At 52.3% G+C, this 24086-nt stretch overlaps 1 protein-coding gene across 1 annotated transcript; it reads right to left on the bottom strand.

Moving 5' to 3' along the window:
* Window positions 1-1704: 1704 nt before the first annotated feature.
* On the bottom strand, window positions 1705-8005 carry Myl3 (myosin light chain 3). Its single transcript, XM_051140736.1, has 6 exons — window positions 7803-8005; window positions 5227-5254; window positions 4754-4903; window positions 3442-3615; window positions 2030-2107; window positions 1705-1792 (listed from the first exon to the last, which is right to left on the bottom strand). Exons 1-6 carry the CDS (start codon window positions 7956-7958, stop codon window positions 1764-1766), a joined length of 615 nt encoding a protein of 204 aa, XP_050996693.1. The 5' UTR covers window positions 7959-8005; the 3' UTR covers window positions 1705-1763.
* Between the last annotated feature and the right edge of the window lie 16081 nt (window positions 8006-24086).

The raw sequence follows: 24086 nt of genomic DNA, 5'->3' as shown, positions 1-24086 counted from the left end.
TACCATGTTTACCCACTGAGCCCTCTCTCTCTCCAGCCCCAATGCATATCTTATTTAAAATTTATTTTAATCTTGATTTTGGTCCTGGAGATTGAACCTTGGGCCTTGTAGAAGCACTCTACCACTGAGCTGTATCCCCAGACCCATGTTCATCTTTATTTTCCAAGACAGAGTCTCACTACATAGACCTAGCTGGCTCAAACTCACAGAGATCCACCAATCTGTCTCCTGAGTGCTGGCATAAAGGCATGTGCCACAATGCCTGCTTGTGTCCATCTTCTTTATAGATGTTTACTCAGGTCTTTTGCCCAGTTTTTAATCAGACTGTTTCTAAGGAGCTGATTTATATGAGTTCTTTACATACTGTGAATATTAGTTCCTGTCCGTCAAATCTTTGTCACATTCTTACCCTCTCGTATAATCCCTGGCCTCATTTTACAAGTCAACCAGCTCCCAACTCCTTCCCTTCTGCCCTTCAGTCTCTGTGCTCTCAAGTGTGTGTGTGTGTGTGTGTGTGTGTGTCTCCACTGACATACCAACACCCCCAGGCATATATATATATATACACATATACATACACACACACACACACACACACACACACACACACATATATATATATATATATATATATATATATATATATATATATATAGAGAGAGAGAGAGAGAGAGAGAGAGAGAGAGAGAGAGAGTTCTAACTCTTTCCAGCTCTTTCAGGGCACCTCTGCCTCCCTTGTTGTCTGACCCTCAGCAGCCTGGCATCCATCTATGCTTTGTGTGGGCTTCCCAAACCGAGCTCCATGTCCCTAGTGCCTGGAACAGAACCTTGACACACAGCAGGTGCTCAGTGTAAGGTTAAATAGTTTAGCACACCAAAAGGCTAAAATCAGAAGCAGCAACACACTTCTGTGACACACTAATACCCTCTCACATACACACCTACCCTCACACACTTATTAACCCTCACAGTCCTTAACACACTCAGACTCCACCACTGTCACACCAACACCCCCAGGCCTACAGGCTCGCTGTAGAACACCCCAGATCTGGACCTTGTATGCAGACACACTTACACATGACAGGCCATGGAAATTGGCCATTCCCTGCATTGGGCTTAAGCTTACTTAGGCTTCCGTGACATTTGTGACTCAGGGACAATGGCCTGTAGTTGATTAACTGCTCAAACATTGCTCTTCGGCTCCCAGTGGCATCCTTGGGTTGAGGGGGCCAGTGTGGCTGCCATCTCCTGGAGGCAGGAGTGAGGTGAGACCAAAAGAGGAGGAACACCACAAAATGGATGGGGGTGAGCTAGAGAGTTATGGAAAGAAAGAAGGAGAAAAGGCAGGAAGGATGGAGGGACGGAGAGGAAGGAAGGAAGGAAATCATTTATTCATAAGGCGACGGGGGGTGGTGGTGCGGGGGGATACAGAAAGCCTATCACAGGTAGGCAAGCACATCCCAAGAGGGGCCAGAGAAGACAGCCTCACACAGAGCGGTCTGGGTCGGTGTGCCGGAGTAGGGCCCACTCCTTTCCTTCCCGAAGCTCCAGACCTGGTGTCAGCATCATGGTTGGGAGAGGAGATGTGCCCAGCTCGGCCTGCCCTCGGCTTCCTAGAGCAAAAGCGGCCACAGGTTATGGAGGAAGGGCTGGGTCAAGATAGCAGAACACCAAGTGAGAGCTGGAGTTGGTGGAGAAGGGGAGGGGGGTGAACAGCAGCAGTGAGGGTGTTAAAGAAAGGGAGGGTCTCACCCGTGAGAGGCTCAGCTGGCCATGATGTGCTTCACAAATGCTGGAAGGAAAGGGAGAATGAGTGTCTGGGACTCCGAGTGGGCAGCCGGGGTGGAGCTGGGCACACAACTCCTCCCGCAGAAGATCCTCCACTGAACTGGGTTCCGATGTCTTTTCCCCAAGAGACTCCCACCTTCTGAGTTGGGTCCCCTCATCTCCTCCCCAGGAGACTTCCACCCGTGCCCCACACACACAGACACAAAGCCAGGTCCCCCTCCCTGCCCCCAGAGGAGCTTACCTTCATAGTTGATGCAGCCATTGGAGTCCTCTTGACCAGCCATCAGTTTCTCCACCTCGTCCTCTGTCAGTCTCTCACCTGTTATGGGCGGGAGGCTAAGTCACAGTACCCAGAGATGTGACCGGGTCTAGGGGAACTTACTGAGTCCTTCTGGATGGTCATAGCAGCATTGTTCCCAAGGCCACGGCTGGCCATCATTCCTGTTTCCAGGGCTGGAATAGCCAATTATAGGTCAAGACATGCATAACCCGGCTGGAGAGATGGCTCAGTGGTTAAGAACACCGCCTGCTCTTCCAGGGGTCCTGAGTTCAATTCCCAGCAACCACATGGTGGCTCACAACCATCTATAATGAGATCTGGTGCCCTCTTCTGGAGATAAATCAATCATATACAATAAATAAATAAGTTTTTAGAAGGAGCAGGAGGAGGAGAAGAAGTAGAAGAAGTAGTAGTACAGGACTTTAAGGTGGAGACCTGGTGCCTCCTCTGAGCCTAGGCATCTTCATGTATACACTGTCCTCTATCCCCACTAGGGTGGCAGGAGTCCCCTGCCTCTCTGGTAGCAGTCTTTTGGGGGAGCCCTTTGAGGTTGGTAGAAGGGCCCGTGGAGTAAAGCTGGAGACGTTTACAGATGACTGCGGAAGAGACTGAGAGACTTCTCCCTGACCCACATACAGTCTGAAAACTCTATCCCTTTTCCTTTCTTTCTCTTTTTCATTTGAGATAGTCTCACGTATCCCAGGCTAGCCTTGAACAGGCTCTATAGCTAGGGGTGACCTTGAACTTCCAGTTCTCCTGCCTCTATCTCCCAAGGGCTGTCTGGCATTATATATGTATTCACCACAGTGCTCAGGACCCAACCCAGGGCCTTCTGCCTGCTAGGCAAGCCACATTCCCAGCCAAAGTCTGGCACTTTCCGATTACACTGTACTGTGCTGTCCACTGGCAGAGCACCAGCCATGGCGCTCTTCACATACATACAAATGTGCGTGTGAACCCTAAAGCCAGCATAGGATTGAACACAGCAATGGCTCAATAAATATTTTCTGCAAGAAAAAGTCATCTTGAGGAGTTAAGTGGCCAGGTACCTGATGGTGAAGACGACAGTGGGAGGCACCTAGGGACTACAGATATCACAAGGATGTCACCTCCTTGGCCACAGAGAATGATGAATGCTAGGACTATTGATTCTGGAATGCCTTCCTGCCCCAACTCCAGAGCTGGTCCCACCCTCGCTTTGGTTCCTTCAATCACACCTACACGGCATCTCTACCTCCTGCCCACATGGCACCTTGACTGTCATTCTGTTTCAGTTTCACAGACAAGACACAGGCCCCGTGGCAGGTGACAACGGTCTTCCCCCAGGATACCCCCCAGAGAGGGAGATGGGTAGAAGAGGAAACTGCCCTCACCCAGAGTGGCCAGCACGTGGCGGAGCTCTGCGCCCATGACTGTGCCATTGCCCTCCTTGTCAAAGACCCGCAGCCCCTCCACGAAGTCCTCGTACGTGCCAGTGTCCTTGTTCTTGGAGATATGCTGGAGCATGGGCAGGAACGTCTCAAAATCCATCATTTTGGAATTGAGCTCTGCAAACAGATGGTCCCAAGTCCTGAGTTAGACAGGTACAACCTCCCTGTGCCTAACACTGAGGGGCCAGTCCCCTCCCATGCTTCCAGAGCATTCTGATCCGTGTGCCATGTACAAAACATATCACCACCATGAGGCACTTGACAGTCTACTGAGGAATGCTTGGTTTACATAGACCTTTGCTATCCCAAGTAGGGTCCAAGGTCTCTCTCTCTCTCCGTTTCTCCCTCCATCCTTCCCTTTCCTCCCTCCCTTCCTCCCTCCCTCCCTCTCCATATTTTAGGCCAGACTGAAACTTGCAATGTAAACCAGGCTGGCTTAAATTTATGGTACTCCTCAGTGGTGAGATTAGGGGTATATACTACAATTTCTTTGGGGTTTTGGGGGAGTGGGTTTTAGGGGGGTTACTATTGTTGTTGTTTTTAGACTTTGGGCACATACCAGCCTACACTGTTATGTAGTGTCACGGATCAAACCCACAGTTTCAAGTAAGCTAGGAAAGTACTCTGCCAACTGAAAAACACCCCCAGTACCCACCCCACCCCCTTTTTGAGACAGTCTTACTCTATAGCCCAGGCTAGCCTGGAGCTACATAGCCTACACTAGCTTCCAAGTCATGGTGGTCCACCTACCTCAGCCTCTTGATTATTGGGTTTGTAGACCTATACCACCATGCCCAGGTCTCACTTCTTATAGACCTCACTCTGTCCACCCCCTACGGACACAGTTGAGCCTATCACAGGGCTTCCCAGACCTAGGATGAGGGACTAGGTTCACTCTTCCTGAGTCAGGCAAGGTGAAGGAAGAGGACAAAGACTCACAAAGGGATGTTGGGGAGACTAGAAAAGGTTAAAAAACAGGAAGCACCTATGTCCCTGCCCCACCCTTACATCAGTGTGGATTCTGGCTAGTATTAAGTCCAACCCTAATGGCCAGGAGTCCTGGGCCAAAGGGTCCATCCAGCAGACCCATCCCAGTTATCTCCTCCAACCTCGACCTGGTAGCCTCTTATATCCTCACCATACCAGCCGGAGGAAGTCAGGAAACAGGCCTGTAAGGTGCCCATAATATCCGATAGCCAGCCACCCACCCTGGCAGTCTCCCCTGGGGCTGGCACTAACAGGCAGGGTGTGTTACCTTCCTGTTTGGGCTTGCCCAGGACCCGGAGCACCTCGGCCTGGGTAGGATTCTGACCCAGAGCCCGCAGGACATCCCCACACTGCCCGTATGTGATCTTCATCTCGCCCTTGGGTGTGCGGTCAAACAGCAGGAAGGCCTCCTTGAACTCTGTGGGAAAGGGTAGTAAGTTATTTTCTTTCTTTCTTTCTTTCTTTCTTTCTTTCTTTCTTTCTGTCTGTCTGTCTGTCTTTCTTTTTGGTTTTTCGAGACAGGGTTTGTCTGTGTAGCCTTGGCTGTCCTGGACTCACTTTGTAGACCAGGCTAGCCTGCCTCTGTCTTCCAAGTGCCTGGGATTAAAGGCGTGCACCACCACCGTCCAGTGAGTATTGATTTCTGAATCTTCCCTGACGGATGCCCCCCACTCCTCCAGCCCAGTGGTTTGGCTTGGAGACCCTGGTCCACCCCTACCCTGGGCTCAGAACCCTGCTTACCTTCAATCTGTTCAGGCGTGAACTCGATCTGCAAGGAAGTCCAAAGACTATGGGTCATCTTGGAAAGCTTAGGCCTCGGGCCCTTGGCTGTGCCAGCCTGTCTTCATGGTGGCATCACAGCCTCTGCTGCTTAGGCCCTCATGCTGTCTACCTGGACACCCTCCTGTTGCTACAACGACCCCCTATATACACCTGTCCAACCTAAAGGCTTCGGGTCTATGTGTAATCAGATTGTGATACCAGACAGACCACAGCAGAGGGGAATAGGAACAGAGGCCCCAGCCCCAGTGGACCTCCCCTGATCCCCTGGCTCTTCATGGATATGCTCAATGTCACTGGCCTGACCAAGCTGACTTTGAGGGGAGGAGCAAGCATACGGCTTGAAGCCAGAGGCTGTGTCAGCACGGAAGCATGTCTGTGGGTAACCTAGTGCGCATGCTTGTGCACGTATGTGTGTGTGTGTCCCTCACAGATCCCCCTTGGGGCCCTCAAGGCTGGACACTGACCTACAGAGCCCCGCCTGTACCTGTCCTGCACATATTCTGCCTGTGACCCCAAGGCAGCTCCCGGACTCCTGCATAGCACAGAGATAGGGCTATGCAGCACTCTGAGGCCACAATGGGGCCGCCCTGAGGTCAGACGGCCTCCGGGGACCTGGTATCCCCCTCCTCATCTGATGCCAGTCTATTTTTATCACTGCAGTCACTCTCCCCAAAGTCAAGGTCATACCAGGGAAAGGAGCTGGGGGAAGAGGGTGTGGCTGGCGCCTGAGAACCCCTCCAGCCTCCATAGTGCACAGCAATATGCACTAGGTCACCCCGCTCCTGTCATTTGCTGGGGCTAACACTCTAGTTTGAGACTCAAGCCAGTATTGGGGAAAAAAATCCATCATTCACAGCTCCTTGGGAACTTTCTGTAGGAAAACCTGGGGAGACAGGGCTCCCTGGCTTCTGACAAAGGCTCTGTCCTTCTGCCATCTGGGAAGAGAGAAAGGCAGGGGAGAAGGCCCTCTTTTGAGGCACATGTTTGCGCCAATCTAATGCTTGGTGAGATTGAGCAATGCCACCGTAGGTCCCAAGGTAGCTGGAGCCTTACAAGCCACCCACAGGACACAAGTCTGGGGCTGGGGTAACAGAAGAACAGAGAGCCAACTCTGGGATACAGCTGCCGGCAAGTGGAGGGCTGATGATACCATTTCACAGGTGAAGAAACTAAGGATTAGAGTGACTAAGGTGGAGCTGAGCTGGGATATGAACCCAAGGAACATGGGCAGGTACCTCTGGGAAGGGCTTATGACCAGATAGAAACTCCTTCAGAATGGCTCAGAGGGCCAGGGGTGGTGGCGCACACCTTTAATCCCAGCTCTTTGGAGGGAGAGGCAGGTGAATCTCTTTGAGTTCAAGGCCAGTCTGGTCTACAAAGTGAGTTCCAGCACAGCCAGGACTGTTAATACAGAGAAACCCTGTCTTGGAAAAGCAAAAAAACAAAACAAAACAAAAAACTCAAAAAACATAAGGGGAGTGCTAGGAAGAGAGGAGAGAGGGGAAACTACAGTCAGGATGTAAAATGAACAAAATAAAAGTAAAACATGTAATATTAAATTTTTAAAAACTAAAAACCAAAAGAATGGCACAAGGCTTGGTGGATATGTGTGGGTGGAGAGGATTCCACAGGCCTCTCATGAGGCAGCCAGAGCAGCAGTGGCCACTGTCCAGCTGAGAACAGGACACAGGCTGCGTGCTGCTATGTGGATGCCACAGGTGGCAGGCATGGCCCTCCCTCCCAGTTTAGACTCTGGGAAAGACAACTGGGCCAGGAAAGGCTCCTGGTGTTGCCTGGTCGTGCTCCACAACCAGTTTCCTGCATGACTTTCAGAGCCTCCCTTTCCAGCCGGATTCTCCGTTTTCCCAGCTTAAGGTGAAGGCTTCCAGGAGGGCTCTGCCGGCTCTGGGCTTGGTGATCTTGGACGGGGTGAAGTCACCCAGCCTGGGTAAGGCTCTGGTTTCCCTCACACATTACCCTACCCAAGGATGCTTGGTGTGGACTTGAGAGCCCCACATTCAGAGAAGAAGAGCTCAGTAGAATGGGGGACAGCTGTCACCAGGAGTCCCTAATGCTCTGAAATCCAGAAAGAAGAGCAAGGAGAGTTTTCTTTCTTTCTTTCTTTCTTTCTTTCTTTTTTTTTTTTTTTTTGGTTTTATGACACAGGGTCTCTCTGTGTAGCCTTGGCTGTCCTGGACTTGCTTTGTCGACCAGGCTGGCCTTAAACTCACAGAGATCCCACCTGCCTCTGCCTCCTGAGTGTTGGGATAAAAGGCATGTGCCACCACGCCCCTGAAAGGGGAGTTTTCAAAATCACCAAAAAGGCATTTCCTCGTCCAGACTCTACTCTCATAGTGTCTGACCACCATCCCTCCTCCTTTGGTCCTGCAGATGTCTGAAACAAGTGGGTCTCCCTTAAGCTCTGCACAGAACTGCCAGCTTCAGCTCAACTCGGGTCTAGGGCCTTACCTGCCATGGCAGGGCCTACTCTGAGATCCACTCATTTGCTCCATCCCTCCTGCTCCCTCACTTACCTTAATCTTGGAGGCATCGAACTCCACTTCTTTGGGGCGCTCCGGCTCAGGTGCAGGCGCAGGTGCAGGCGCAGGTGCAGCCGCAGGGGCCGGAGCTGCCTTGGGGGCAGCGGCCTTGGCATCATCCTTCTTGGGCTCTGGCTTTTTGGGGGCCATTGGGGCTGCAATCACAGAGAAGTGGCAAGAAGGAAAGATGACGTAGGTAGATGAGCCTCCTGTCACCCTGAGCTTTATCCTGTCCATATACCTCATGACCCCAGCCCCACCCCTGCCATGCACAATAGGGACAGGGCCATAAAAGGGCATTGGCTGTGCTCAAGGGGCTATTTTGGGTCCTGGAGAGGGCATTGTTCAGGCCCAGGAATGGGTGGGGGAGGGGAGAGTGCTCCAGTCCCTCAGTCACCTGTTGGGAAAAGGGAGGGAGAGGGAGACAGAAGCCATTGCTGAGCCTGGGCTCTGAGCACACAGGCACACAGACAGGGACAGACACAGACAGACAGACAGACAGAAAGACACACACACACACAGAATTATTATTCTTCAGGCCAATAAAATTGGACAGGTAAAGGTTAGAAAAGTGTGTGCCACAAGCTGGTAGGGGCTGAAATGGCCGAGGGGTCATCCTTGAGCTAAACTTTGCACCTGGGCATCCCAGGTCCTGTGTTCAAGAACAAAAGGAGGTGGGTGTGGATCTGTGTCCAGGCACCTTTCCGGGTGGGGTGAGCTCCCCTGGCTATGTGTGTGGTAGAAGGTCTCTGGACATTTGTATGTGTTGTCTGAGTGTCTCTGTGACAGGGTCTGTGAGTGCCAGGCTGGGTCTGAGGGGAGAGTCTGTCTTCTCTCTGTGGGTCCGGTTCCAGGTGTGCACATTTGTGTACATCTGTGGGTCTGTGGGCCTGTGACGTGGCCTCTGTGTGTTTATGTCTGGGTGTTTACATGGGCTGGCGTGTGAGTGCCTGGTTACAGCAGGCAGCTGCAGCCACCCCACCCCCCCCATCCCAGGGTCCAGGGTCTCCAGGAACACCCCAAGCATAGTGACACTCCCTGGAGAACTGTCCTCCAGCTCCTTTTACAGTTCCTGCCAACCTCTGAGACTAGTGTCTCAAGTTTCACACCCTCCCTGCCTCTCTCTGCCCCTCCCTCTGATGCCCAGTGTCCATCTTCCCCTGCGTACTCCAGGGTCCAGCCTCCTGCTCACCCTGCTACCCACTGCACCCTCTCTTCCTTCCTGCTTGCCCCTCCATTTGCCCTCTCCGAAGCTTTCTCCGGCTACTCCCATGATGCAATGCTTCCTTCTGCTCCAGGGGATCCTGCAGCTCTGAGAGACCTGAAGGTCAAGGCAAGTTTTGCACTTAAGCTCCAATCTAACACTCACATCCCAGTTATACCCCTCAAAATTCACACACACACACACACACACACACACACACACACACACACTCCCAGGGCACAAGCCACAGGGCCCTCGGTCCCCTGCCCTTGGCAAACAGCTATTACGTAGCACAGCCTGGCTGAGCCACCACTTGAAGAAATGGAGAGACTGAGGTGGCATCAATCCTTTCCAGCACAAACGCAGAGTGAAGACATCTTGCAAACACATTGAGTTCTGTTCCCGCCTAGCGTCTGTGCCTGGGGGGGGGGGGGGGAAGGGGTGTTCCTAGTTATTTTTAAGTGCCTGAAGCCTTTGATAGAGACTTCAGAGACAGTGCCTCCCACCCTAAGCCCCATGGGACTTCCCAGGCATGAAAAAGAGTAGACCTCAAGCTGAGACAAGGTATCAAGGCCTCAACCTGGGGCACCCCGCCATCTTCCTCCTGCCTTCTGGCTCTTCTCATCTCGTCACCCAGCTTTCCAGTGAAGGGATAGCAGTCCCAGGGCTGGATCCCCATCCCTGGCTGCAACACTGTTCCTCCCTTCATCTGGAGGGCAGAACACCCCACATCTGGAAATCTGACAACATCCGGGGCTGGAAGCAGGGGGGGGGAGGTGGGGGGGTGGGACAAGTTTTTCACTTTTCTCCCAGATGTTTGGCAAGAGTATTAAGAAAGAAAGAGGTGGGGGAGGGTCCACAGAGACATCAGAAATACCACAAGGGAGAAGACAGTCCAAGGGGGACAGACAGACAGACAGACAGACAGACAGAGGCAGAGAGTGCTCTGGACAGCCCAACTGCCCCAACGACACTCCTTGGCACAACTGACTCTAGATGGTGGCATCATACACCTACAAGCATAGCCAAGATGCCACCTCTCATTTACCAGAGCCCAGGGCCGAGGACATATGCACAGGGTGACCCAGACTTCCCACGCCACTCCTTTTACCCTAACACTGTTACCCCCTTGGAAAACAGCTCAAACTGTAAGTGCGTAGCAAATCCATCCTGGCTTCAAGTCTGTGTCCTGTACTAAGGAGGCTTGTGTAGTCAGAGCCTCATGGCACTGTCTTCCCCTCCCTGGGATGGCGAGAAGTATCTTGATGCCATCCCCTCATACATAGCACAACTGTGGTCATGTAGAGGACAAACAGAACTTCTTTCTCCCTGCCAGGGCTAGCGGAGGCAGGGGGAGTGGGGGGGGGGGAGTTCTAAGGCTCGCCTCTGCTTGAACTCTGACCCTCAGCTTGCCCTGCTGGTTCCTGGAGTAGCAGTTCCCAGGCCTGTGCACAAGAGTGCCTTCCACCCTGTGACAGGTACGCAGCACCCAGCAGGGATTCTTCTAAAGCCCCCCCCAAGACCAGCTTCACTACAGCCAGTGGGGCTGGCTGGCTGAAGCCAGGAGCAAAACTATGGTGGCCAGGTAAGGGTCTGGAAGTGACAGGGAGGACAGGACATGCCAGCACTCAGCTCCCAGGTCCACACCGTTGCTCTGTGTCCTCCAGGAAGGACAGCTGAGCAGGCAGGATTCTGGCAGGACCTGAGGGGCCTGGAGAACCACAGAGTGGGAGTCTGGATCCCCACCTCCACCCCCAGCTCTGATGACTGAGCTATAGTCCAGGCAGATGACGGAATTGCAAGTGGGACTCTACAGTCCTGGGGTGAAGAGGGCAGCCCCCTTACTTTTCCCTTCACCCCCAGGCCCTGGCAGCCCAAGAGGCCTGCAGATCTGGGCAGGAGAGCCAGGGGCACAGTGGCATCCTTTTAGGCCCTTCTCAGTTCCTTTACACCAGGCTGGTTCCTCTCCCTCCCTGGTGGCCTTGTTTAGAACTCTGGCAACAGCTAGCTCCTGTACACACACACACACACACACACACACACACACACACACACACACCACCCATCTCAGACGACAACACCTTTGAGAAGCTTCCTTAAGACTCTCATGCTCCCTCTTCCCTGTGTCCCCAATCCTCATCCCTGCTCACCTTAGTCACTGTCTTATCTTACAGGTGTGGCCCCCACTTCCGCGAGTGCCAGCTATCACAGCAGGAACCTTCTTCCACTGTTATAGTTTGCCAGAGCCTGGTACACAGCGGGTCCTCAATAAATATTGGATGAGCCAGTGTCTCAAATTTCTGAGTCCACCCACCTCTTAAAGGGTATTAACAGCCCCATGTATGGTAGGGTATACCTGTAATCCCCATAGTCACAACATTGAGGAGGCAGAGGTGGGACATCTGTGACTACGCAAGTGAATTTGAGGCAAGCCTGGGATACATGAGACCTTATCTAACTCAATATATAAAGGAAAAAAAAAATTAATCCCAGCACTCAGAGGCAGAGGCAGGCAAATCTCTGAGTTTAAGGCCAGCCTGGTCTACATCACATCTGCCTTTGAGCCCAGCTCAAGAGGATCTGACATCTTTTGTCCTCCACAGGTAATCGTACATGTGGGGCACACTCACGCATGCGTGCACACACACACACACACACACACACACACACACACACACACACACATGCAAAGAAAAACAAAAAACAACAATTTAAGTCCTGAGCCCATCCCTGGAGTTACAGTTGGGGAGAACGGAGGGGTTTCCTCAATGACTACAGAGTTCTCTCCCCCAGGACGGTATGGAGGAGCCAACAGTCCTCAAACCCACCATCTACTTACTGTGCCCTTCCTCTTCCAGGGCCTAACTCAATTCAGGCCTTCTGCTCACTGCTCTTCCCTCCTAGCTACTGATTGAGACTACAGTCATAGCCTAAAGAGTTGTTAAGAGTAAGGCTGCCCAACATGTGGTGCAGGTGACTGGCCAGCAGGGGGCACAGAAAGCATGGGAACTGCCAGCCTTTGGTCCAGAAACCCAAACTCTAGAATCCTAAGCACACCCTAAAGCTGAAGCCTGGAAGCCTAAACCCAGACCAGAAGCCAAGTGTTCACAGGCTGAACCCAGACCCCAAAATACAGCATGCCTAGGACCCAGACCCAAGTCTTGTGACTCACACCCTGAATCCAGACTCTAAATCCTACAATGCCAAACCTAGACCTTAAACCCAGCCGCCAAGACCCAGGACAGAGATTTCTAAAGCCAGATCTGAGATCGGGGATTCAAACCTAGGACTTTGAATGCAAACCCTAGCCTCAAAACAGGCTGATGACGGCTTTCCACGTGGACACTGCCTGCTGCATGGAGTGGACAAGGCAGGCTATGGGGAAGGTAAACTCTTGGCAGTCGGTGATGGGTGCTTGTCAGACCTCCCTGTCAGAGTTCAGAGGGCACGAGGAATGCCTCTCAACCTATCAGAGTCAATATGAGTAGCTAAGAGTATGGTGGCCACATGGGAAGGAGGACTGAATGTCCCTTGGGCCCAAGAGCCAGAGGCAGGGAAGGAGGGTCGGGCTCCCCTTGTGTCCTTGTCCCTTAGCCACAGGCTCCACAGGCCATCCTGGCCCGCCCCTCTTGGCTTGCGGCCTCTGGGCTGGGATACAAGCCCACACTTCCCGGAGGAGTCGAGAACGCGGCCTGGGCCAGACCCAGAGCCTTAGAAGTAGGTCAAATGTTGCTGTGCAGCAGGTCCTGGGGACCCTGTCATGGCCCAGGCAGGTCCACGGGCTGTGTATCTCACCCACTACACACAGCACACATGTGTGGCCAGAGCTGTAAACTCATGACCAGTATGTTGAGTCTCCATGAGCACAGACCGTTACTGGGGTCCCTGGGTCCTGCCTCAGTTTCACAGATAGAGGATTTGTGGCCCCCACAGGCTGCCTAGCAATGGGCAAGAGGTATCAACAAAGGCCCAAGAAAGCAAATGACTGTATCTGTACCATCCTATGGCCTTGGGTGAGAGTCTGACTCCAAGGAGGACTTCCTAGCAGAGCTGATCTTCCACAACAGGATGTGGCCTGCTTCCCAAGGCACAGCTCAGGCCTGGAAAAATGGGAAAATGGTGCCTAAAGGGGAGGCAGAAGAGGCCCTCCATGCTCTTGTGAGCCAACCTGGCTTCTCTTCCTCCTGGCCTCAGTTTCCCCACCTAACCAATGGATGCAAGTTGATGCTCTGAGTATTGGCCCATCCTCACCACCACACACAGACAACTCTGTCCTCGGGCAGGCCAAGCACAACTCCCAGGCCCCTCCCTTTGCCCACTGTGCTGACGGGGACCAGATGCTCCAGCCTTGTGGTTCTAGGGGTGGGGGTGGTAGGGCTCAGCGGGCTGGCAGACAAGTCCTGGGTTTGGCCCAGGGACCTATAATCAGCTCCTGCCCCTCTGATCCCGGCCCAGGACTGACGCTTTGGGGCTGTGGTGTCCTGGCCGGCTGTGGCCATGGCCGCTATATTTGGGATCCTAACTCAGCATGAAGGAAGAGGTAGCAGGCCAGAGCCTCCAAGGCCTAGGGCCTCATGGGGGACAGTGTGGGGACAGTAATGTCCAGTTTGCACCCATTATAGAAGGAAGGCACACCCTTGTTTTCAGGGGACGAACTGGTCTCATGAGTCTGGCTTGAGGGACCTTGATTCTGCCCCTCACAGCTCACCAAAGGAAGGACACTGGAAATGTGTCTGAAAATACTGACCCCCTTATTGGATCCAAAGAGTAGGAACACAAGCTGGGGGCTATGTAGTCTAAGCAAATGAGAAGGCGATGGGAGCTGCCAAAGGTGAAGAGAGGACTGGGAAGTTGGCTCAGAGGGTAAAGTGTTTGCTGTACAACCATGAGGACCTGAGTTCAGATCCCCAGACTCCGCATAAAGACTGGACACAGTAATCCCAATGTTACTATCGGAAGATAGAAAACAGACAACCTGGTGTACATAGAAACAAGTAATGAGAGACCCTGCCTCAAGCAAGATGGAAGGTCCTGGCCAATACCAGAGGTTGTTCTTTGACTTCTGCACATGTGCCATGGTGTGCATGCACCCACACTCCACACATGACCAGCACACACACACCAAACTGTTTTATTTAATTAATTTTTATGTGGATGGGTATCTGTCTACTACATGTCTGATGCCCACAGAGACCAGAAGACAGCATTGACCCCTCTGAGATTGCAGTTCCAGATGGTTGTGAGTCACCATGTAGGTGTTGGGACTCAAATCCTGGGTCTTCTAGAAGAGCAGCCAGTGCTCTTAACCTCCGAGCCATCTCTCCAGTCTACTGCAATCTTCTTTATTTTATTTTATTTTATTTTATTTTATTTTAGGGTGAACAAAGCAGGAGAAAATCTTCTAAAAAGGAAGGCTGTCTCAGGGCGCTGTGGTGCACGCCTGTAATCCCAGCACTCGGGAGGCAGAGGCAGGTGGATCGCTGTGAATTCGAGGCCAGCCTGATCCACAAAGCAAGTCCAGGACAGCCAAGGCTACACAGAGAAACCCTGTCTCAAAAAACAAAAAAACAAATCAAAACAGCAACAACAACAAAAAGAGTAAGGTTGTCAACATGCTGGTTAAGGCAGCAGAGAAAATGGCCTAGGGTTTGGGCTGTACTTCTGAGCTTCCAGGTCCTTTAAGACTGCTGGTGTAGCTTATGGACAGAGCCCTGCCCCTCCCCCAACACAGCCTGTGACCGCCCTGAACTGCTCTGACATTCCCTGCCATCCCGCCAAACCCTGTTCTCTCCCACCAGCAGTCTCCCAAAGAGCAAATATTTATTGTCCTTGGAAGAAAAAAAAAAAGTCCCCTTTTAGGATCCTTGGAAGAAGAAGAAGAAGAAGGGGAAAAAAAAAAAAAGAGTCCGCTTTAGGATCAGGGTCTGGGGAGCTGCTGTATTTGAGGTTTGCAAGAGCTCAGCAGTGGCCTGAGATGACCAGAAACCCCCTGGAAAGGATGAGAGAGGGAGGGAGAAAACATTGTCAGTGCAAGCTGGTCTTAGAGAAGGAGCTGGTGGCCGCCCAAGACTGCTGCAGTGAGGCTCTGCTCAGCTCTAGACCCAGGGCCACACTCTCCCCTCCTCTTGCCTCTGTTTCTCCAAGTCTTTCCTAGATCAGGAGTAAATGTGTGCACTGCCCTGAAGTGTGAATGTGTGTGTACTGCCCAGAGGTGTGAATGTGTGTGTACTGCCCAGAGGTGTGAATGTGTGTGTACTGCCCAGAGGTGTGAATGTGTGTGTACTGCCCAGAGGTGTGAATGTGTGTGGCTGCTTAGTGTTTGTGGCTTATGTGTTATGTGGCTTGGTGTATGGGCATGGGGGGCGGTCACATGTGTGACTGTGGGGAAGTGTGTGATCTTGTATGCTTATATGCGTCACCACGATGTGATCTCGCATGGGTCTAAGCATGTCTGGGTACTCCTGCTCCTGTGTGCATGCCTGTCTGTGAGCCTGTTCATCTGTTGGCATGAGTCGGGTGGGCCATGTGGACACAACCTTCGTTGAATGGCCAATTCAGTCCAAAATGTAAGTAAATTTAGCAGAGAGGGGGAAAAAAAAAGTCAGTCATACGAGGAGCCTGAATTGACCGGTTGTTTGACTGGATGGATCAACTGTCTCAGGCAAACAGTTCACTTTGGCTGCAAGGAATAACCAGTTCCCTGGGGCCATCATGAGAAATTGGACACAGGACCCTTGACTATGGCAGACGTCAAGGCAGAGACAGGAGGGTTGGGAGAGAGAGAGAGAGAGAGAGAGAGAGAGAGAGAGAGAGAGAGAGAGAGAGAGAGAGAGAGAGATGGGGGCAGATTCAGAAGCAGGAGGTTGCTGAAGTGGGTCAGGGATAAAGGTAGGCTAGAGATGCAGTCACGTGGACCACACAGCTTGTCACCCCTAAACTCAGCTCCAAAGACAAGGAGTCTTTACTCTCACCTCTTAACCTCAAGCAGCCAGTGTGGATAGGAAGTGGAGGCAAGACAGTGATGCAGGAAGCGAGGACTGGCATGCACAACTGTGATATAAGGGACAACAGGAATGAGAAAGGAGGCAGGGCAGGGGACAAGGATAACAGTGGCAGCAGTGAGTGCGCAAAGGTGACAATGCTTTTGAAAGAAGCAATACCAAGGCTGGAGAGATGGTTCGGCAATTAAGAGCACTGTCTGCTCCTCCAGAGGTCCTGGGGTCATTCCCAGCACCCACATGGTGGCTCACAACCATCTATAACTCTAGTTCCATGGGATCCAGTGCCTTTTTCTGGCTCCAAGGGTACCAGGCACATGGGCGCACGGTGCACAGACACACATGTAGGCAAAACACCTATACACAGAAACAATTTTTTAAAATTTAAAGGCAGTACAGCCAAGTGTGGTGGCACACACCTGTAACCCCAGCACTCTGGAGGTGGAGGCAGGAGCATTAGGAGTTCAAGGTCCTCCTCAGCTTCATAGTGAACTGTGGCCAGCCTGAGCTACAGGAGACCCCGTCTCAAAAAGACAAAAATGCAAAGAGAGACAGAAAGGGAAAGCCGTGTGGGTTAGGAGAAGTTCCCTGTCCCCTTACAAGCCCCTCCTAGCTGTGATGGCCTCACCAGACCTAGGGCTGTCCCCTCTCTGCCCCACCCAGAGCCAGCTGTGTCTCTGCCTCCAGAGGCCACACAAAAACCCTCTGTGGTGCAGGGTGTGGATGCTGCATTAAAAATGGCCCAAGCCCCCAGCCAGGAATAGTTAAGGTTGATTCTGGTACCTGCCTTAGTCGCTATTTATATTTTTACCCACTCGCCCTATGTGGTTAGGCAGAAAACGCGGACACAGACATGCAGATGGACAGACACACACACACAGACACAAGCTTGCATACATGCGTACATGCACACAGTCAGCTAACCTGATATCAACACTCCCCACCCTACCTTTGTGGAATGAATATTTGCCTCAGCTGCTCAGAACTGAGCTCGCAGGCTGTTATGTGCAGGTTTTCAAGCTCATACTTGACTGGGCCAACTGTCACCAGCTCTATTATACCAACATCAAGAATCTGCACAAATTGGTGGTGCTCTCTCTGTCTCTGTCTCTCTGTCTGTCTCTATCTCTGTCTCTCTGTCTGTCTCTGTCTCTGTCTCTGTCTCTCTCTGTCTCTCTGTCTCTCTGTCTCTCTCTCTGTGTGTGTGTGTGTGTGTGTGTGTGTGTGTGTGTGTGTGTGTGTGTGTCCAGTCTTTAGAGTCTTTCCAATGCCTCCTACCGCACACCCGTGGAGCTCACCGCACCATTCCACCACTTTGGAGTCTTGCATGGAAATCTGCTCACAGAAGGGGAAACAGAGGCCTGAGAGAGCAGCTGGGCTGGGGAGGTCAGCATCCCCAAGTTCAGGCCTTTCTGAGCCACAGCATCTGTGTTGTTTTTGGCATGTCTAGGCCAGATAAGGATGGGGTCAGAATTTGGCTCTCATGGGAAAGGACTCTGTGGATGGTTCCCGACCCATTTGTCTCCCATATTGTGGACCCTAGGACAAGCAGAGGGAAGGCAAACGGGAAGGAGGGGTGGTTGGGGGACAGGAAAGTTCCTGTTGCAGCGACCTTGAGGCTATGGGGAGCTTACAGAAGACTTGGAGACTCACACGCTCGGACACAGGGAGTGAGCCCTAAAACCTGCCCAGAGACCCCCAAATGCATGACCTGCAGAAAATGGGAAAGGGTGGTGCAAGGCACACAGCTCGGCCCTCCCCCTCCGTTGCAGGGAACTCTAAGGAGTTCTGCAGTAGGGGCTGAGGTCTCTCGGGTCAGTGCCTTGGTTAGCTAGGTGTTGTAGGCATCCTTTTGGGCCGTTAGAAAACAGTGCAGCTTCATCACTTTCATCAAAGCAGATTTGGGGCTGGGCTTGGCTTCAGCTGGGGACCAGGGAGCTAGCCCCTTCACTGATCCCCAGAGCCCCTTGCCCTGACAGTTTCCAGCGTTCACTTTTGTAGCGTGGGGATCAGGAGGGGCATCATCAGCTGTGCTTCGGAGGCATCCTTGTCCCTGAATCCTGTCCTGTTGCCCACTTTGCCAACCTTTGCCCCTGTCCAGATTTTAGTGAGGGACAGGGAGCTGGAGCTTAGAGTTCTGTCAACAAGGGGACAATGAACGGGCTGGGACAAAGGGCCCAGCCTAGGCTGCAGATAAGCTGGGAGGGACTGAAAAACGGCTGCAGCCCAGGGACTGGACAATGAACGACTCCCACCCATGATTAGTGTCTGTCTTTCAGGAGTCCAGGTCTTGTGTGATAAGCAGAAGAGCCTGGTGTGGGTGTAGCAGGGGATACGGTGCAGCTTGAGACCCTTCCATAAGCCTACTCCCATTTAGCATGGTCACACCCTTCTCCTAGCCTGTAATCACTGTAGGCTCAGCTCAGCAAAACAAAGAGGGGCTGGAGGGATGGATCAGTGCCTAAAAGCACTTGCTGCTCATGCAGAGGACAAGAGTTAGGTTCCCAACACCCACTGTACTGCAGACAACCACCTGTAACTCTAGCTAAAAGGAATCTTATGCCCTCTTCTGGCCTCCAAAGGCACCTACATTTATCTACATTTAGGTGTGCATACAGACACACACACAGTATATATATGTATATACATGTAGATAGATAGATAGATAGATAGATAGATAGATAGATAGATAGATAGATAGATAGGTTCCTCTTCCTGACTCTCGGGTCCAGAAAGAGAGCATACCACTCTTTCCACCCCCGAAGTCCCATCTCAGGGATAGCTGGGCTAGGACTAGTTGATGATCTTTCTCTTCCAATCTGAGGGCTCCTGGGCTACAGTCTTCCACTTTCACAACCTGTCCCATGGGCTGATCCTTGGCTTTCTGAGGATAGGCCGTCAGGTGGAGTCAGTGTCATAGGGCTTCCCGGAGGAACACTTAAGTCAGAGACTTGACCTGAGGCCTAGGAGAGGCTTTCTGAGATCCTGGGATCTGGCCCCCCTCCTCTTGGGGAGACCCCCTCCCCAGGGCAACTGGAGGATGAAGGGATGAGCCAGGCAGAGTGCTGGGAGTCCAGAGCCAGCCAGTGCCCATGCTGTCCTTGAGGCCAGGGAAATGAGCCTGAAGCTGAGGCTGAAGCTGGAAGTTTGCATTCACCCCTAGTACCACAAAATAGACGGCCTAGCTAAGAACCAGGATTATAGGTCTCACTTTGCTGGTGCCAGGCTCTACGCCCTGGACGGTTTCTGAGAGGAGGAGACATAGGAAGCGCATATAGAGGAACGAAAGGGACAAGCTGGACGGCCTGCAGTGCAAGACAGAGGCCCAGGGCTCGTGGCTTCTAATCTACACCAGAGGAGCCTGAGGGACCCCAGGAAAACAGCCTTAGCCAAGGCAGACAGAAGCTGGACAAAGCCATGCAGGAGAAGAGTATCCTGCCCTGCCTGACCACGACCCTGCTGCTGATGTCTCCCTCAGCTTCAGCTTCAGCATGGCATCTGAGCCGCCTTGATTGGCTTCTCGCCTGGTAGCTCTGATGCCTCCTACAAGGCAGCTGCTTCCCGTTAGCTTCTTGCATTGCTACCTGGAACCTCAGAGGGTATGTTGATCATGGTATGAATGAATAGGATGACCTGTAGCATTTAGGTGCCCTGTCTAAACACACACACACACACACACACACACACACACACACTGCTTTACAAACTTTCTCAAAGTGCTTCTTCTCTTTGGACAGTTCAGCCCTAGTCCTTGTCGCCTGCCACTTGTTCTGCCACTGGGCAGAGAGACAGACAGACTCATCTCTGATCCAGCCATGAAGATGCAGCCCTGATCCCAGCCTCAGAGATGCCCCCCAGGATGTGCCAATTTATGGCCTTATCCCAGATAATGTCCACTGAGGCATTTGGGGTGACAGGAAGTAATCCCAGAGTGGGCCCCGGAGACCTCAAACGGCCCAGCACGGACAAGGACCACCCACATAAAGGATCCCTCAGGCCAAAGGCAGGCCAGAGTATCAAGACTAGGGTTCCTCACCCAAGTCCTTGTCACAGTCCCCAGCAAGACTCAGGGTCTGAGTTCATACCTCCTCCTTCTTCAGCCACCTCCTCCCTTCAAACCACAGTGCCCTGAGGCCTCTGGAACGCGTGCCCAGGACCTCAGTGATATTTTGAGTTTAAGAAAACTTTGCAGTCGGCAGGAGCTCTTAAAGGTTATAAATAGCAACCGCGGGAGCCCATGCCGGGAGAGGCGGAAACACGTGTCAAATACGCTGGGAGGAGGGTATTCCAAGGCACAGACCCGACCCCCCCCCACACACACTCACATTCACACACACTCACACACACACACTGGACCCACCAGGCTTCTGGGCATTTTACAACCACTGGAGCGGGAAGTCACACCCCACCTGGAAGGCGTCTAGGAAGCAAGACCCCTTCTATTCCCCAAGCGGGATCCCCGGTGGCTGGATAGGTTACCACGAGCATGTGGGGGCACCATTGAAAGGGGATCTGGGTGTGAAGTTTCTCTTTCCCTTCTTCCTCCACCAGCCATCCCCCAGCCATCCTGCCACACACATACACACACCAAGCGGGACTTTACCAGTAAAGACGTACACACAGGGCTAAGGGGGCTTGCTACAGTGTTCACTCCAACTCCACTCAACAGCCAGGAGCCCTTTGGACCAAGGAGGAGGGCTTAGTTTAAAGTCATGAGAGCCAGGCAATCTGTAGACCCACAGGCCCTAATTCTTTCTATGGAATGCTCCCGCCACTGCTGCAGCCCTTCCATTCAGAGGGACTTTAACCAGCCCAAACAACAGGAAAGGTCCAAAAGAGAGGCACTCACGGCAGCCATCCCTACAGGATCTGATCCCAATGCTTCTGCCACAAACAAACAAACAAACAAACACATAAAAACTCCTCTTGCTGGGCAGTCGAGGAAGAGAAGGCCTAGGGACAGGAAGACTCCCTTACGTCAGAGTGAAAGGGGGCATAATTTGCCAACAACTCAAAACAGGATCCAAAGGCCTCACAACAAGCAGGTCAATGGCCAGGGACACTGTGGTCTCAGGCTTGCCTTAAAGACCGATAAGGTTTGGAGCTATGCTCTAGAGCTTAGGGAATACAGCTCTGTCCTCAGGGACCCGATCCGAGATAAAACAGCTAGGGGGAGGATTATAAGCCTCCATCACCCCCCTGGGTCTTCCCAACTGCCCTCCAATTGGTCTGGGGCAGAAACTACAACACCCACGCAAAAAGGCAAAGAGGGAAGAATGGCCAAGCTTCTACTTACTGTCTTCAGTCCTCCCTCCCTCATCTTCTTATACCCCTGCTGGTCCCTAGTGGGTCTGGGGGAAGCAGCCACACTTGGCATCCAGGCACTCTGAACCTCAAGGAGCCCCAAAGGGTTTATGGGGCTCCCAATGAATGGGAGCCTGTTGAGCTCTGAGGGGGCCCAGCCCAAGTAAACACAGTTGGGTCTGAGCTGCCATTCTCCCCCTGCCTACTTACCCAGGACCCAGGACCAAAATACGATTTCCTGTCCCCAGGCTAAGGGCCAGAATCACCCTTCTCAGCCTTAGGCTGGGGCCTACTGGAGGAACACAGACTGGCCTGGATGCCACATTTTCAGATGCAAAGTTCTGCCTGCATCCAAAATGAATCTTTGGTCAATTTGACTCTCAACCCTTTCACTTATTAATGGCGGATTGGAAACTGAGGCCATGAAGAGGGAGGGGTCCAGCTCAGGGCTGCCACACAGACTAAGCAAAATGGGTCCAGGCTCCTGTCCCATGGAAAAGCAAAGACTGTCAAGGCAAGGGAGACATTTCTGAGTCAGAGGAACAGGGTGTTTAGAGTAGGGACGGGATACCTATACAAGCTGTTTCTCAGGGTCTTGCTACGTGCCCTGGACAATCTATTCTGTTCTCGGGCCTCAGTCCCTCCACCTGGAGACCAGGTGTTAGCAAGCTCCTTGTCTCCTTTTCTAGCTTGTGAACCAAAGTAGTTAGTACACTGGAAAGCTGGACAAGGTGGTAGCTGCCTACAATCGCAGCGCGTGGGAGGCTGATGCAGGGAGGCCGGGAGTTCAAATCCAGCATAACGGTTGACTGGTGGTGCTCACCTATATAATACCAGCGCCCAGAGGGCCAAGGCCAAAGAGGATCAGGAGCTCAAGATATGAATCAAATTCTCAGCCAGCCTAGGCTACATAACTACAGTAGCGTGCCTCACAAAAACCAAATAAACCAAAGAGCAAAGCAGAACAAAAGACAATATGGTACCCAAGAGCCCAGAAGGTCTAAGGAGAGGTGACTCTTGGAGACAAGGGTCTTAGAAACATGCCCTGGTGGCAGAAGGGTGGTGTGAGGCAGCCACCTCACGTGCTGGGCACTGGAGGCTGGCTTTGGAATGTGCTGAGCGGCAGCAGCTATGTGAATCATTATACCTCCTCAGGCCCAGCTGGGCCTTCCAGACATAAACCAGCTCAGACTGGGCTCAAGCAGGCCAGTCTCCAGCCCAGGTCACTGGGTCCTGGAGACCCTGGGGTGAAGTTTCTGGGATCTTGCATGGTCTCTGTTTTCGTATTTGTCTACATCTTCACCCTCAGCATCTGCCCCTGGTTCTGACACAGCCCGTTCTACAGACGCACAAAGGAGGATCACCCTGTGGATAGCTTCCCCCCCCCCCCCGCCACTGTGCACAATCAGACCCCGAGTCTGGGGAGTATAGCAATGTGAGGCCAGAGAGGGCTTCCTGGCCCTCTGGATTCATAGCAGGAGTCACATTCCAGTGGGCAAGGAGGCAGCTATGGGTGGCTGTAAGGCTGCAGGGGTGAGTGCTAAAGCCGGAGTCTCTGCATCTGCCCTAGCTGAGACCTCAAGAATTTTTTGTTTGTTTGTTTTGTTTTGTTTGATTGGTTGGTTTTCATTTCTTCTTTATTTTCAGTTACATATATTCTCTCTCTCTCAGTACACACACACGCAAACACACACACACACACACACACACACACACACACACACACACACAGCACATGTATGGAGATCAGCAAACACGTTGCCGAAGTTAATGCTCTCCTTTCACTATGTGAGCCTCAGAGGCCAAACTCAAGTCTGCTAGGTTTGTTTCCTGGCTGAGCCATCTCCCTGCCTATCCCGACCCCACGCCCCAGCACCACCTCTTTTGAGACAAGGGTTCATGTATCCCACTCAAACTAGCCTCAGACCCACTATGAAGCCAAGGATGGACCTGAATTTCTGATTCTCCTAATCCCAACTCCCCACTTCTGGCATTTAAGTCAGATGCTGCCACCTGGTCTAGTTTAAATGGTACTGGAGCTTTCTTCACGCTAGGCAGGTACTAAACCAACTGTGCTACAGTCCTGGCTGGAACCTCTATTCACTTATCTTACTTTGTGTGTATGTGTGTGCCTGTATATGAGTTTATGTGCACCGTTTTGTGCACGAAACTGTCTGAGCAGGCCAGAGAGCTTTAGATACCCTGGAACTATAGGTAGTCATGAAGCGCCTGATTGCATCCTGCGAGCTGAATCCTGGTCCTCTGCAAGAGCACTAAGTGCACGTAACTGCTGACCATCTCTCCAATCCCTAGTTACTTATTTTTGGGACAGGGTCTCTCTATATAGTGCAGACCTCCCTCGTGCTAAACAAGCATTCTTTCCACTGAGCTACGTCTCCAGCTCAGGTGTCAGGTTTTTCTCCCTGAGATATGAGTCAGCCCATGGCCCCATTTTTTTTTTTCCCTAAGATGCCTAAACCTTGAATAAAATTACTCATAGATGCTGTGTGCATATCTGGTGGCAGCTTTGGATATCTGAGGTATAGAAAGGACTAGAAGGATTAGACAGAGATGGGTTAGATAAATGGGGAACTAGTCATAGCGAGACTTGGCAGGGTGAGGGACAGCAACTGAGGCACAGGCTCTCCGGAGGCTGAGTTGGCCTGGTGCCTGGAAGGCAGATGCATGAGGTTAAGGGGAGGGCCTAGCCCAAGACATCAGAACACTGGCAGGCTTGGGGTCTGGGACAAAGTCCTGAGCCAGTGCAGGGCT

The sequence above is a fragment of the Acomys russatus genome, chromosome 32 (assembly GCF_903995435.1).
Source record: "Acomys russatus chromosome 32, mAcoRus1.1, whole genome shotgun sequence".
NCBI classification, from domain to species: Eukaryota; Metazoa; Chordata; class Mammalia; order Rodentia; family Muridae; genus Acomys; species Acomys russatus.
Note: the sequence above shows the minus strand (reverse complement) of the source record. Positions and strands in the feature narration are given on the sequence as shown.